This window comes from Pleurodeles waltl, chromosome 7 (genome assembly GCF_031143425.1).
Source record: "Pleurodeles waltl isolate 20211129_DDA chromosome 7, aPleWal1.hap1.20221129, whole genome shotgun sequence".
In the NCBI taxonomy this organism is placed as follows: domain Eukaryota; kingdom Metazoa; phylum Chordata; class Amphibia; order Caudata; family Salamandridae; genus Pleurodeles; species Pleurodeles waltl.
This window is the reverse complement of record NC_090446.1, coordinates 385,991,013-386,005,658: the sequence shown is the minus strand read 5'-3', so window position 1 is coordinate 386,005,658 and position 14,646 is coordinate 385,991,013. Positions and strand designations below refer to the sequence as shown.

At 45.3% G+C, this 14,646-nt stretch overlaps 1 protein-coding gene across 1 annotated transcript in view; it reads right to left on the bottom strand.

Moving 5' to 3' along the window:
* Positions 1-1,122, bottom strand: part of FAM83C (family with sequence similarity 83 member C) — a 318,539-nt gene extending 317,417 nt beyond the window's left edge. Inside the window, exon 1 of the mRNA XM_069243833.1 lies at positions 216-1,122. Within this exon, the coding sequence (XP_069099934.1) occupies positions 216-716 (501 nt within the window). The 5' untranslated portion in view covers positions 717-1,122. The remainder of the gene's footprint in view (positions 1-215) is intronic.
* Positions 1,123-14,646: the final 13,524 nt, after the last annotated feature.

Below are 14,646 nucleotides of genomic sequence, written 5' to 3'. Positions count from 1 at the left end.
GGCCCGAGTCAAACCGGAATAGAAAAAACTACAACTCCCAGAATACATTTTTAAAAATGGGCTAACTGACCCGCCTATGCGAGATATTGGGAAAATCGAGAGCTCTGATAATTTCTCCAATGGCTTGGAGAAAGACTCCTGCTTGACAAAATGTATTCTTACAGACATATGTAATGTATTAATCACGACGTGTTACTTGTGTGCTTTGTACTCACTGTTTTCGCTTTGCTTATCAGCGACCTGAGTAAGTCCTTGATGCTGTTGGACCTGTCTCTTTGGAAGTGCACCGTAACTTCTGTCTGACTGTGCTTGGTAATGAGAGGAGTTTCAGGCCAGCCCATCTCCAGCATGGGTACATCGATGTCAGACATCATTGGGAAGTAGGTGCCAGATGTCTGTTCGGAGAGGCCGTCCTCCTCCGGGCCCTCCACGGACACCGATGGCTGCAGGGCGGAGTGGCTGCTAACGTTGGCATTCCGACGCACATACTCGATGTCCAGGGAGGACAGAAAGGGCAGCTCCTTCTCATCTGCCAGCGCCCGGAGATACCCCTCTTCTCCCTGCTCGAGGAGGGCATCGGTGGCTAGTCTGGCGGACTCATTGTGGCTGAGGGTCAAGGGGGAGCCCTGCCTCCAGGGGTTCTTCAGCTCCTCCACGCGGCTTCGGAGCTGTCCTGGAGTCCTTTGCACGCGCCTCACTGCCTCGGGATGGTACATTGTTACTGGCTTCAAATGATCGCTCTGAAATTAAGCTCACGCAGGTCTGAAAGCGCACCCAGACACTGCGGGGAACGCAGCACAGTCAGTTCAGCGGCCGCAGGAAAGTTTGCAGTCAGTTCATGAAACCCGCACTACTCTCCGGATGTAAACACAAGTGACAGTCCCGGCGCTGGGTGTGTGAAGTCCGTCAACGGTATCGTCCAGCCCGCTCAGAGTCCGGATGACTGAAAAGCACACACATGTCGGTTGCGCCCCGCCCTGCCGGTACCTGTTGGTTGGGTTTCTGTCAGATCAGCTGAGGTTGGAGCAGCTGAAGTTGACACCTGACGCGAGCAGGAATTAAAATGTTTTCAGGTAATACCAAGGTCATACATCACCTCGGCGGTTACCAGAAACTGAATGAGGGCCTGCAGATTTGGAAATCTCAAAGTCCTTTAGTTAATTGTTTTTGCGAAACTTGCATTTTTGTTTCTCGCTTCCTTATTGTCAATCTTACCTGTTGTGTTTTTTTACGCCGAACTTAGACAGCGCGCAAGCGCTGTCTCTCCACATTTTGTAACCTATACCTGTGGGCCTTAACCACGCCCATCACTTTCATTTGATTCTTGGCCTGGCTTTTAAAATTCCCTTGTTTTTGTAGGTAAATGATTCACATATGTCCCACCTTGAGGCTGCTTTGTTACTGCCTTGCAGACTGACCCTGTTACATGGATTATTGCAGGATCGGCCATATAGCTTAATGTGGCGCACTATATTTTTCTTTTGCAGTGCGTGGCAGTATGTTGTTTCTTCCTTGTTTTGGGCATGCCACTGTTTCTTTGAGGTGTCTGAGCCCTTTACATGGGAACGTGAAGTTTCATATTGTGAAAGATCGCAAATCGGAATGCTGAACATTGTCAAACATTCACCCCCAGTCACAGATCTGGGTTTAATCCATCGTTTTTTTGCTGCCCATGCCATTCCAGTTTGGACCCAGCCATATGCAAATCAGTCTTGCCCCTGTTCCCCATGGGAACAGTCCAGCCCGAACTGCTAGGCCAGGTCTTCCCTGGACTGGAAACAAGCATCCTGGGACCGGTTTCGGGGTTTCACCCCTCATCAGCCAGGCTAGCTTGAATCCAGTGGCATGGGAAGCACGGGACCCACGTCTGGGCATACCCTTCCCACTTAGGGCGAAAAATGCAAAAACAACAAGTGATGGACGGAATGCTGAACATTGTCAAACATTCACCCCCAGTCACAGATCTGGGTTTAATCCATCGTTTTTTTGCTGCCCATGCCATTCAGTGAGGACCTGGCTTGGCAGTTCGGTCTGGACTGCTCCCATGTGGAACAGGGTCAAGACTGATTTGCATATGGCTGGGTCCAAACTGGGGTGGCATGGTGAGCAAAAGAACGATGGATTAAACCCAGATCTATGACTGGGGGTGAGTGTTTGACAATGTTCAGCATTCCGTCCATCACTTGTTGTTTTTGCTTTGTCACCCTAAGTGGGAAGGGTATGCCCAGACGTGGGTCCCGTGCTTCCCATGCCACTGGATTCAAGCTAGCCTGGCTGATGAGGGGTGAAACTCCGAAACCGGTCCCAGGATGCTTGTTTCCGGTCCAGTGAGGACCTGGCTTGGCAGTTCAGTCTGGACTGCTCCCATGTGGAACAGGGTCAAGACTGATTTGCATATGGCTGGGTCCAAACTGGGGTGGCATGGTGAGCAAAAGAACGATGGATTAAACCCAGATCTATGACTGGGGGTGAGTGTTTGACAATGTTCAGCATTCTGTCCATCACTTGTTGTTTTTGCTTCCCCTCTTTCAAAACCTGAATGCACAGCGTAAAACTTTTCTCAGCCCGGCGCCCGACACTCATTGGGGATGTGGTCAATTCAACATTGCAGGGTGCAGTACCTTATGTGGCCAAAAGAAGTGCCAAGGGACACCTAGGGCAGCCTGTGGTACTGCACCCTTTCCCTACTTTGTGCACACTGCAACAGTAAATGTTGCAGGCTTTTTTTAGCTAGTATAGTAGAAGTACAAAAGCTTTAACGTAACCAGGTAGTTCCTGCTTACATTTCACATGCTTTACTTAATCTTGCATTCTCTATGAATGTTTGCTTTTTCCATGATATTGTAACTTATTTTTTTTCAGCCAGCATATTGCTGTTGTCTCCCCACCCTCATAACCTAAATGTGCAGCATAAAACTTTACTCAAAACAGGCGCTGCACTTCATTTTTTAGCATGTGCCAGAAAGTCACTGTGGATGTGTTGAATTCAACATTGCAGAGTGCAGTACCTTATGTGGCCAAAAGACGTCCCAAGGGGCACTTAGTGTCAGCCTGTGGTAGGTCATATGCGAATCATTTACCTATGAAATCAAGGGAATTTTAAAAGCCAGGCCAAATTTTGTAGGTTTTTTTCAGCCAGCATATTAGAAATATAAAAGTGTTAATGTAACCATATTCTTCCTGCTCATGTTTCACAAGCTTTACTTAATATTGCACTCTCTATGAGTGTTTGTTTTTTCCAGGATGTTTTAACTTTTTTTTTCAGAGCCAACATATTACTCTTGTCTTCCCTCCCTCAAAACCTATTTCCCATTTTCTGGTTCTCCAGCGCCACAAGTTAATACGAATGGCAATAGTGCTATACAAATATCATCACTCCACTGCATACAAAAAAAGCAAAAGTAAAAAAAAAAACATTTTCAACACCAATAGCTCTAACTTTGACAAAAGCGAGACCTATTGCATTGCAAATGCTTGTTTTTTTTTACAGCGAAGGCTCTGTTTCTGTGAATTTAGGGTACTCATCACTTTCTCACACCTTAGTTCAATGCCCTGTAGTGTTTCAGAGTAAATTAATGAAACACATGGTGCATGTTTAGCATGTAAAGCTATATGTTCAAGTTAAAAAACATTGTTTAGAATCTTGTGGATCAAAACAATGATAAAATGGAGATAAATCTGTCTCAAGCAAATACAGTACTTTCAAGTGTCTACAATTTTAAACATGCATATACCAGGGCATAGCTTGGGAGGGAAGGGGTCTATTTGGGGTTTTACGCCCTCCCCAGTAAATGCATTTTCTGGTAAATAGTTTGGTACAGGTGCCCCTCTGACCTGTTTCCAAACCTGTCTTTGTGTCTGATCCCAACACACGTGTAGTCTTGCATAATGTCTGTGTTGTGCCTCCATGCGTCTTGGTCTCCACTCTTCTAAAAATCCTTATGCTATTAAAAGCATAAACATAAAAGATGCATATAACATACGATTGAAAATCAAAACACCAAATGTAGTGAAAATAAATCGTTAATCAGATAAAACATCCCCTGATCAAGTCATGCGAAGAACAGTATTAAACAGAAGTTCATGCTCATTCTGTCTGTATATAACTAACAAGATATCTAATTGCAAATTCACACACACAGCAATGTGCAAAATCAGTGGGCAATATTGATACTGCACCCCTCTGCCAATTTCAAAGAGCACTTCTGTAAATAGCAGCATTTTAAATACAAGTTGCGATTGGACATAAAGTAATTTGAAACAATAGTAATACAACAATGGATACTCATAATATGTGCCTACATTTGACTACAATGTAACTAGTTGGCAACTAACCTGTGCAAATTATATGTATATAATCAACAAGCCACATCAATGCTCGCCTGCCCACTCTATTGCAAAATAATTCTGATGTTCATAGCATGCTGGATGTAGTTTATTATCGTCATACATATATACTTTGAGGGCAGCAATTGCAAACAGAACACAACACTTCGCTCTGCCTGTAATTGGCAGATTCCAAAATGGGAAGCAAGAAACGTTTCCTCAGAGTATTAAAAAATTGCAAAAAACATAAAGTGCTAATCGGTCTGATAAGAACGTGAATCACAGGGACAAAAATGAATCTTGTTCAGCGCTGGCATGCCCAAGTTATTACAAAGTGATTACACATAGGATCTTATGAGCAATATCGAATTCACGCAATCACTAGAAACAAACTTTTAAAGCTTCTTTCCTGCTTAACCCATAAAGTAAGCCAAAGCATGAGAGAGTGTAGTTTGATATAAACCTCAGTGTAACCTATCTGAAAGTCTGCGTGGCATACATAAGTTGAGGTGCTTTGCAGGCACTGCCAATAGCGCCCTCGAACATGCATTTTCGGCTTTTTGTGTGCCAGATGGGACAATAAAGCCACAAAGACCTGCGCTATTAGTAACAATTGGCACACGTATACTCTTATATATAGTAACAACTTCTTCTAATGGCCTAGCCCCCACTCATGCATGCTCTCAGCCCTGTGTATGAGCCTGGGAGAGAGTTGTACACCAAATGACACAGGGACATGTAACAACATCTCAACGTCAACACTGCAATTACTTTGCAGATAATGGTGCTGCTGTTATCTGCCATGGTCCTTTTTCTCATGCTGAACAGTTTCAGAGAAAGGTGTCTGCCCTGCTTGCACTTATGAAGAGGACACTCGGGCCGAATTCTGCATTTTCATAGATGTTCTTCACCCAAAAAAGCATGTATAGTTTGTTGGTCACCATTGGAAATAAGACATGGTGGAGAAAGCGGTAGCTGCCTTGCTAATCCTGTCCCATAAAAGAAAGCATGATGAGAAGGCACGGGCAGCTAACGCATGTCCTGTTGTGCAGTTTGCAGGTTCACACTGGGCACTGGTTTAACTCTTAGCTGTCCCGCAAAAAATAAAGAGAGGTAATTACATTGAGCGCTTCCACGAGGGGTTAAGGCGGTTCCGTATCCATGAGCTGATTTGAAAAAGGACTCCAAACACCTTAATGGAGATTTCACCAGTTCATTGAGCAAAGAAGCCCACCACTGCACAGCAGAGCACTCGGATATAGAGTGACCCACAATTGCATGGGATAGAACAATATGGGTACTGTGGAACACCAACGCTCCAAGTATAACAGGAAGAAACAAATATAAAATAAAAGAAGGTAAGTTAAGCATTTAACCCAAAAGAGAACTTGTATGTTATGCATGTGCGAAAGACACACCTATAAACGCATAAGAGCCAAAGGTATAATACATAGCAACATATAATATCACCTTTCCCTTTAAAAATCCGATATGACGACTAGAAACACCAACCAACAGACCTTCTTTGCATTCATCCACATGTTTCCTGACGTATGCATCTATTGACAGACCCCAATATGCCTTGTTTAATTTAAGATCTCCGAAATACCCAAATGCCCCTCAGGGGCAGTCTTACAAACTTGTGCCTAAGACTTTCTGGTGGAACAAACCAATCCTGTCCCAAGACAAATCTTGCAGCATGGACAGTTCTGGCACCACTTGCGGAAATCATCCCTATTGAGTAGGCAAATATCTGACAGGCAGTCGCCTCTCTCACTTTTTACCTCCAGGCACATATCTAAAGTCGAAGATGAATTCCTGTCAGCGAAACAACCAATCTAGAAGATGCTCTGTTGGAATAATTGTTCCTCAGCCTGTTAATGAGGGGCTGGTGGCGACTTCAAGTTTTGAAGTGGGAGCCTCAAATATATGTCTTCAATGTTTCCACAGCTGACAAGCATGCCAGGGTCTCATGCATGTAGTGTCGCGCCCGTGAGTTAACGGGAGCGTGGCCACTACCAAAGAAAGTGAGTTGATAGGGGTGTTGCCAAGGCAACCCCTATAGTGTATTTGTGTATGGTTTAACCTTGGCTCACAGGAGCCAATAGAAATAAAGTGATGGCTGTGACGGAGGGGAAGTCAGTGAGGACGCGGAGGTCAGCCGGGACAGACCTCTCCCTCCGAAGCAGGGTCATCCGGCTGCACAAACAACTTGTAGTACTAGTACTCTGTTCAGCGTGCAGCGCATTAAAACAGAATACAACACTGGCGACGAAGGTGGGTGTTAGACCTGACAGCCTTAGGGTAGTCACCCCTAACTTTTTGCCTGCCTCCCTCCACCTTTTGGACACTTTTCGCTGGCCTTTAGACTCTGCACACTTTACCACTGCTAACCAGTGCTAAAGTGCATATGCTCTCTCCCTTTAAACATGGTAACCTTGGATCATACCTGATTGGACTATTTAATCTACTTATAAGTCCCTAGTAATGTGCACTATATGTGCCCAGGGCCTGTAGATTAAATGCTACTTGTGGGCCTGCAGCACTGGTTGTGCCACCCACTTAAGTAGCCCTTTACCTTGTCTCAGGCCTGCCATTGCAAGGCCTGTGTGTGCAGTTTCACTGTCACCTCGACTTGGCATTTAAAAGTACTTGCCAAGCCTAAACCTCCCTTTTCTCTACATATAAGTCACCTCTAATGTGTGCCCTAGGTAACCCCTAGAGCAGGGTGCTGTGTGGGTGAAAGGCAGGACATGTACCTGTGTAGTTTACATGTCCTGGTAGTGTAAAACTCCTAAATTTGTTGTTACACTACTGTGAGGCCTGCTCCCTTCATAGGCTAACATTGGGGCTGCCCTCATACAGTATTGAAGTGGTAGCTGCTGATCTGAAAGGAGTAGGAAGGTCATATTTAGTATGGCCAGAATGGTAATACAAAATCCTGCTGACTGGTGAAGTTGGATTTAATATTACTATTCTAGAATTGCCACTTTTAGAAAGTGAGCATTTCTTTGCACTTAAATCTTTCTGTGCCTTACAATCCACGTCTTGCTGGGTCTAGTTGACAGCTCCTTGTGCATTCACTCAGACACACCCCAAGCACAGGGTACTCAGCCTCACTTGCATACATCTGCATTTTGAATGGGTCTTCTTGGGCTGGGAGGGTGGAGGGCCTGCTCTCACACAAAGGACTGCCACACCCCCTACTGGGACCCTGGCAGACAGGATTGAACTGAAAGGGGACCTGGTGCACTTCTTAGCCACTCTTTGAAGTCTCCCCCACTTCAAAGGCACATTTGGGTATAAAACAGGGCCTCTGCCCAACCTCATCAGACACTTGCTGGAGAAGAAACCTGAACCAGAACCTGCCTCCTGCCAAGAAGAACTGCCTGGCTGCCTAAAGGACTCACCTGACTGCTTTCTACAAAGGACTGCCGCCTTGCTGTTGCCCTGCTGCCTTGCTGAACTCTTGCCTTGTTGCTGAAGTGCTCTCCAAGGGCTTGGATAGAGCTTGCCTCCTGTTCCCTGAAGTCTCAGGACCAAAAAGACTTCTCTTTTTAATTTGGACGCCTTGTGCGCGAAAAATTTGATGCACAGCTTGCTCCACGGTGAAAAATTCACTGCAAGCCGATCCGGAAAGACGCCGCTCGACATAACGCCTGTGGTGCGACCGGAACTTTGACGCGCGGCCTCGCCTGGACAACGCCGCCCCAACTTCAGAAAGAAAATCAACGCAACGCCTGCCGTGAGGGAGAAGATTCCACGCACAGCCCACCGGAACGATGCGCAGCCGGAAAACAAGCCTAGGATTCCACGCACAGACCTCGGGACATCTGGTAATCCCGCGGACCACAGAAGGAGACTGTCCACGTGCTGGAAAACGATGAACGACTTCCCTGCGTGAAAAATAATGACGCAAGTCCGTGTGTGAAGGGGTGAAACCAAAGCACACACCATTTTTCCTCGTATCTCCTCCTCTGCGGCCCTTTGCGGAGATTTTCCACTTTAAACTAGGTACTTTGTGCTTGAAAGAGACTTTGTTTGCTTTTTAAAGACTTAAGACACTTTATATCACTTTTCAGTGATATCTCTACAATTTCATATTGCATCTTTATTCGTTTTGACGTGCAAATATCAAGATAAATATTATATATTTTTCAAAACACTGTGTGGTGTATTTTTGTGGTGCTATATTGTGTTATTGTATGATTTATTGCACAAATACTTTACACATTGCCTTCTAAGTTAAGCCTGACTGCTCGTGCAAAGCTACCAGAGGGTGGGCACAGGATAATTTGGATTGTGTGTGACCTAGAGTGAGGGTTCTTGCTTGGACAGAGGGTAACCTGGCTGCTAACCAAAAACCCCATTTCTAACAGTGGGCACCACTCGCCTGCCCAGAGACAGGAGAATCGATCCGTGTGGTTGCGGAGCGCGGTGCTCGTGCCTCGACCACGCCCACACCCATGTGGCGAGGTGGCCGCATACCGCTACCGGAAAGGATCGGATCACATTTGTCCAGAAAAAGAAGAAGAAAGAAGGCCTCCACACGCGATGCATGTTTGCCGGTAAGATTACTGGCCCTCAGTTATGTGTCCACTGTTTTAACAAGCAGAGGACACAACCCCAAGCCTCGCCCCCAGGCTGAAATTAAAGAAGCAGCAAAAAAAAAAAAAAAAAAAACTGCAAGATGTGTGTGCCGCCCCCCAGGCTGTATTTAAAGACATAGCAACAAGAAAAACCAGCACCCTGGTATAAAAAAATAAATAATAAAAACACGAGATGGCAAGCTGGGTTTTTGTCTTTTCATCACAAACCAAGGAGGGAGGAATACAAACAGGTTATAAAGTGACCTCACCACAAAAAAAACAACAATATACAGTTAACTGACCCAGACGTTAACCCCTCAAAGACTACAAAATGAACACAGTACCCCCCATTGAACTGTTCAGAACTGTTCATAGTAGAAGGAGCCCCATCCACACAAGCATCGTGATGGAATGAATGGGTGGAGCGGCTTATGTTTTATTTTGAAGCCACAAAAACTGACGATGAGCAAAAAAGAGCAATAGTGGTGCACCTAGGGGGAAAAGACATATACCGCATAGCGAGGACAATAAATGAAGCGGAACCAAAGACGCATCTCCCACTCATTGCAGCGCTCCAGACGCATTTTGAACCCATGGTCAACATTGACTATAAGAGGTTCATATTTCGACAAGCTCGACAAAATACCAACGAATCCCTCAACATGTTCTATTTGAGATTGAAAGAGCTTGCGGCCACATGCGCATTCCACAATCAAAATGATGAAATCAGAGGTCAAATCATTCAGGGCTGCGCATCATCCAAACTAAGAGAAAAGTTCCTTGAAAAGTCAGGGCGGTCCTTGCAAGACATTCTTACAATGGGGAGAACCAAAGAGCTGTCAAAGGCGAGAGCGTCCCATATGGAAGCTGCTCTTCAGACCTCAATCAAGACGGAACAGGTAGCAACAATGATGGTAGCCTCCTCCAAGCCAAGGATGCAAAAGACACCACTATTGAAGAAACATGTGGGAGATGCAGAGGGATGAACCACCCCCTCATCAACTGCCCTGCCAAAGGAACGAAATGTGTAGGGTGTGGAAAATTCAATCATTTTGTCAAAGTATGCAAAGCAACAAAGGGCACAAATACCCAAACCACAGTAAACACTGCTATAGAGATACAACCCAGAGGCAGTGACTTGGATGATGATGAGGAAGGAATACAAATAGTTCACTCAATTTTCACCATCAGTACGGCCATGCGTCAACAGGAAAAGTTGCCCAAGTGTCAAATACGAGTGGTCGGATGCCCAGTGCAATTCATAGTAGACACTGGAGCGTCCATTAACATCATGGAACAGGCGACGGACCAAACGTTAAACCCATCTCCACCCCTTACACCAACACAAGTCAGAGTGTTCGCGTATGGTCATGTGCGACCGCTGATGATGAAAGGAAAATTCTGTGCTACTGTCGCTCACGGATCCCAGGAGACTGAGGCCTACATATATGTAGCAGAAGAAGGACAGAGAATTCTACTAGGATGCCACACTGCGGAAGCCCTGGGCATCGTAACTTTCACTTTTGAAATATACATGGAGTCCCTGAGTGACATCTTAGAATCATATGCCCATATTTTTGAAGGCATAGGGTGTCTAAAGAACAAGGAAATTACACTGCACATTGACAAGTCAGTCTAACCTGTGGCTTTAAGACATAGAAGGATAGCATTTTACCCCCGACCCCTAGTGGAGAAGGAACTATGCAAGTTAGAATACGCAGGGATCATAGAGAAGGTGGATGGCCCGACACCATGGGTATCTCCGATTGTGGTAGCTAAGAAAACCAAACAACCTGGAGAAGTCAGGATCTGTGTTGATATGTGACTGCCTAATGTAGTCTTAAAAAGAGAACAACACATTACACCTACCATTGATGACCTAATAGGAGAACTGAGTGAGGCCAGATGCTTTTCAAAACTGGACCTCAGGTCAGGATACCACCAGCTAGTCCTAGCAGAGGAGTCTAGGTATATCACAACCTTCTATACCCATGTTGGGCTCCGCCACTACAAGAGACTAAACTTCGGAATTTCAAGTGCAGCAGAAGTTTTCCAAAACACGATATGAGAATTGCTGATAGATTTGAAAGGTGTCATAAATGTTAGCGACGACATCCTCGTCTTTGCCAAAACCATTCAGGAACACCATGACAATCTCAAAAGAGTTCTCCAGCGGATCCATGAGTCAGGCCTCACTCACAGAGAGAAATGTGAGTTTCTAAAAGAAACAATACAATTTTTGGGGTACACTTTTTCATCACGTGGCGTTGCCCCTGACCCGGAAAAGGTGACAGACATCAAAACTGCCCAACCCCCTAAGACAGTAACTGGAGTTCAAAGCTTTCTGGGTATGGTAAACTACTGTGGCCGTTTTATAAAGAACCTCACATCACTAACACAATCTTTGAGGGACTTCACTAAGGTGTCATCGACATGGTCCTGGGGCCCTGAACACAAACAAGCTTTTCAAGCAACGAAAGAAGCGCTGTCAGCAGATACCATCCTACGATATTTTGATCCCCGGCGAGAAACATCCATCGCAGTAGATGCCAGCCCAACAGGGCTAGGAGCCATGCTCCTCCAAAAAATTAACGCGGAAGACTGGGCCCCAGTCGCATACGCAAGCCGCTCGCTAACTGATACTGAGAAAATATATTCTCAGATTGAGGGAGAAGCAATTGCCATCCACTGGGGATGTAAGCACTTCCACCTGTATGTATACGGACACCCATTTGTTGTCTCTACGGACCACAAACCATTAATACCACTTTTTCAAGGCACAGTGTCCAAACCACCTACACGCATTGAAAAGTGGATGTTCCAATTGCAAGAATACAACTGCAAAGTGGAGTATCGCCCAGGATCAAACAACCCGGCGGACTATCTCTCAAGGCACTCCAGACCTGCCACCCAGAGAGAAGAAAGTGAAGCCCGTGAAACAGAGGAGTACGTCAAATGTGGAGCAGAGAGATCTCGACCACTACCTATCACGATGGACACAATAAGACAAGCCACGGAAGTAGATGACAACCTCCAGAGAGCAATACAAATGATAAAGGGCAACAACTGGCGCGCTGGACCGAAACAGTGGCAATCTCTAACCCCGGAATCGAGAATGGTCATGGAAGGACTACACCGAGTACAGCAAGAACTGACAATCAGTGAAGACGGATGTCTTCTTCGAGGTCACAGGCTAGTAATCCCATCCAGCCTCACGAATAGACTAATTCAGCATGCACACACTGGCCACCAGGGGATGGTGAAAACAAAAAACAGGTTGAGGACGAAGGTGTGGTTCCCAAAGATGGATGAAAAAGTAGAGGAGTTAATACGTTTATGCCACTGGTGCCAAACAACTGGAATGCCCAACACACCAGTACCGATGGAGACCGAGGAACGACCCCACAAACCGTGGGTATCTACCAGCCTTGATTTCGGAAGTCTGCCTAATGGAGATCATCTGATGTTCATGATTGGTAACTATTCTCGATAGCCAGGGGTAGAAGTAGTCCGAACCTTGCCAGCATCTGAAATAATCTCAAAGATGGAAAAAAAATTCACCTCTCATGGGCTAGTAAGAGAAGTCAAGACTGACAACGGACCGCCGTTTCACGGAAGTGAGTTTGGAGAATACCTACGATCACTCAGCATTAAGCACAGGAAGATCACTCCCAGATGGCCTCAAGCCAATGGGGAAGTCGAAAGATTTATGAGGACATTGAATAAGATAGTTCGAATTGCGCTGGCCAAGAATGAAGCACCAGAAAGAGCTGTTTACTCTTTTCTCCGTGATTACCGTATGACACCCCACTCTACCACTGGAGTAGCTCCTGGTCACCTATGAATGGGTCGTGTAGTGACCAATGTCATACCCCATCATGAATCCTGGAAGCCGACTCCCATAAATGAAAGAAAAGAATATACCAAGAGGAAATAGTCAAATGAAATGGCGAGCAGACACAGGAGAGCACGTCATTCGGACATCCAAGCAGGAGACGCTGTACTTATCAGGGACCGATTCCCAGGGAGCAAATTTTGTCTGCCCTTCGAAGACAAACCATGGATAGTTACCAGTCGTCAAGGATCAATGATTGTGGCAGAGAGAGGGCCTGAACAAGTTGCACGGAACATATCCTGGTTCAAGAGGTTACAAGCTCCAAGAGAGGCACCTGACGTCAGTCCGGAACATAACACCCCAGCAACAGAAATGGATGGGTCTGAAATAGTTGAGGAGCTGGAGCACCGTTCTATCAACCCAGCCCCAAACAACACAGAAAGCATATGTGAAAGACATGACAGTAACTCTGACACTAACCCCAGGGACACCGAATCATTCAACGGAAGAAATTCCCAATCAAGATACCACCTGAGAAGCAACCCTGCACCCTCGACGAAGTTGCGTGATTCCCTGTTATAATTCAACAGAGCTGATTCATTATTAGACTTTGCCTTTAGTCTAATTGTGTAGTTTTTGTTTATTTGTTGTGAAATTTTGGGAGGGATGTAGTGTCGCGACCGTGAGTTAACGGGAGCGCGCCCACTATCAAAGAAAGTAAGTTGATAGGGGTGTTGCCACGGCAAACCCTATAGTGTATTTGTGTTTGGTTTAACCCTGGCTCACAGGAGCCAATAGAAATAAAGTGATGGCTGTGACGGAGGGGAAGTCAGTGAGGACGCGGAGTGTCAGACGGGACAGACCTCTCCCTCCGAAGCAGGGTCATCCAGCTGCACAAACAACTTGTAGTACGAGTATTCTGTTCAGCGCGCAGCGCATTAAAACAGAATACAACAATGCACAATAGTGCTGCACTCCGGTACTCTCTAGACACAAAAGCAAGAATATGCTCACACTGATTCACCCACTTACACAGAATTTCTCGAAAACCCAAACTGCTAGCACCAACAGTTATAATGCATTTACAACCTTGCATGTAAGGTGTGTGCAGTGGTGCAACAATGGTCAACTTCTTGACTTTGCTAAATGCCTTATCGAAATCATCAGTTCCCCCAAACTCTGACTCATTTTTAAGCAAACCTCTCAGGGTCTGGAAAGCATGGCATAACCCTGAATGAAAAATGCATAATACTCAATTAAGCCTCAAAATGAATGCAAAGAATATTAGCCATTAGGCTTAGAAGCTTTTTATAGCTCGTACCAGGCTGAACTTGGGCTGCATACCATCAGCAGCTAACATGTGCCCCAAATGTCATTTCGCACAAAAAATTGAAATTATTTCGGCTGTCTGTCATCCCATGCTTTTTTAATATATTCAGCAACAATCTTTCATTATGCTCCTTTGGATTCTCCGCATATGCCAGGATGTTGTGCTGGAAAACCTGGATACCATCCACACCTTCAAACATCACATCCATAATTTTTTGAAAAATGTTGACTGCAGATGCCAATCCAAAATGGAGACACAGATAAATGTATGTGTAAAAGGGTTAACAAAGGGGGTGATGGTTGAGATTATTTGGCCAAGGTGGTAAGCAGATCGCAAAACTATGATAAAGATGTTTACAGGTTAGACAACATATCATTTATGCATGGGTGACAATCAGTTGTGATGTTCTAGTTAGGTGCACACAAACAAATATTCCCAGATTTACAATTGCAGAGACCTAATTCGAAGGATTTACTATTCACTGAGATAAAAGACTGTCCATCAACATTTTAAGATCAGCCCTTAGGCTTAGAGATATAGGGCCAGATGTAGCAAAATTTTGCGAG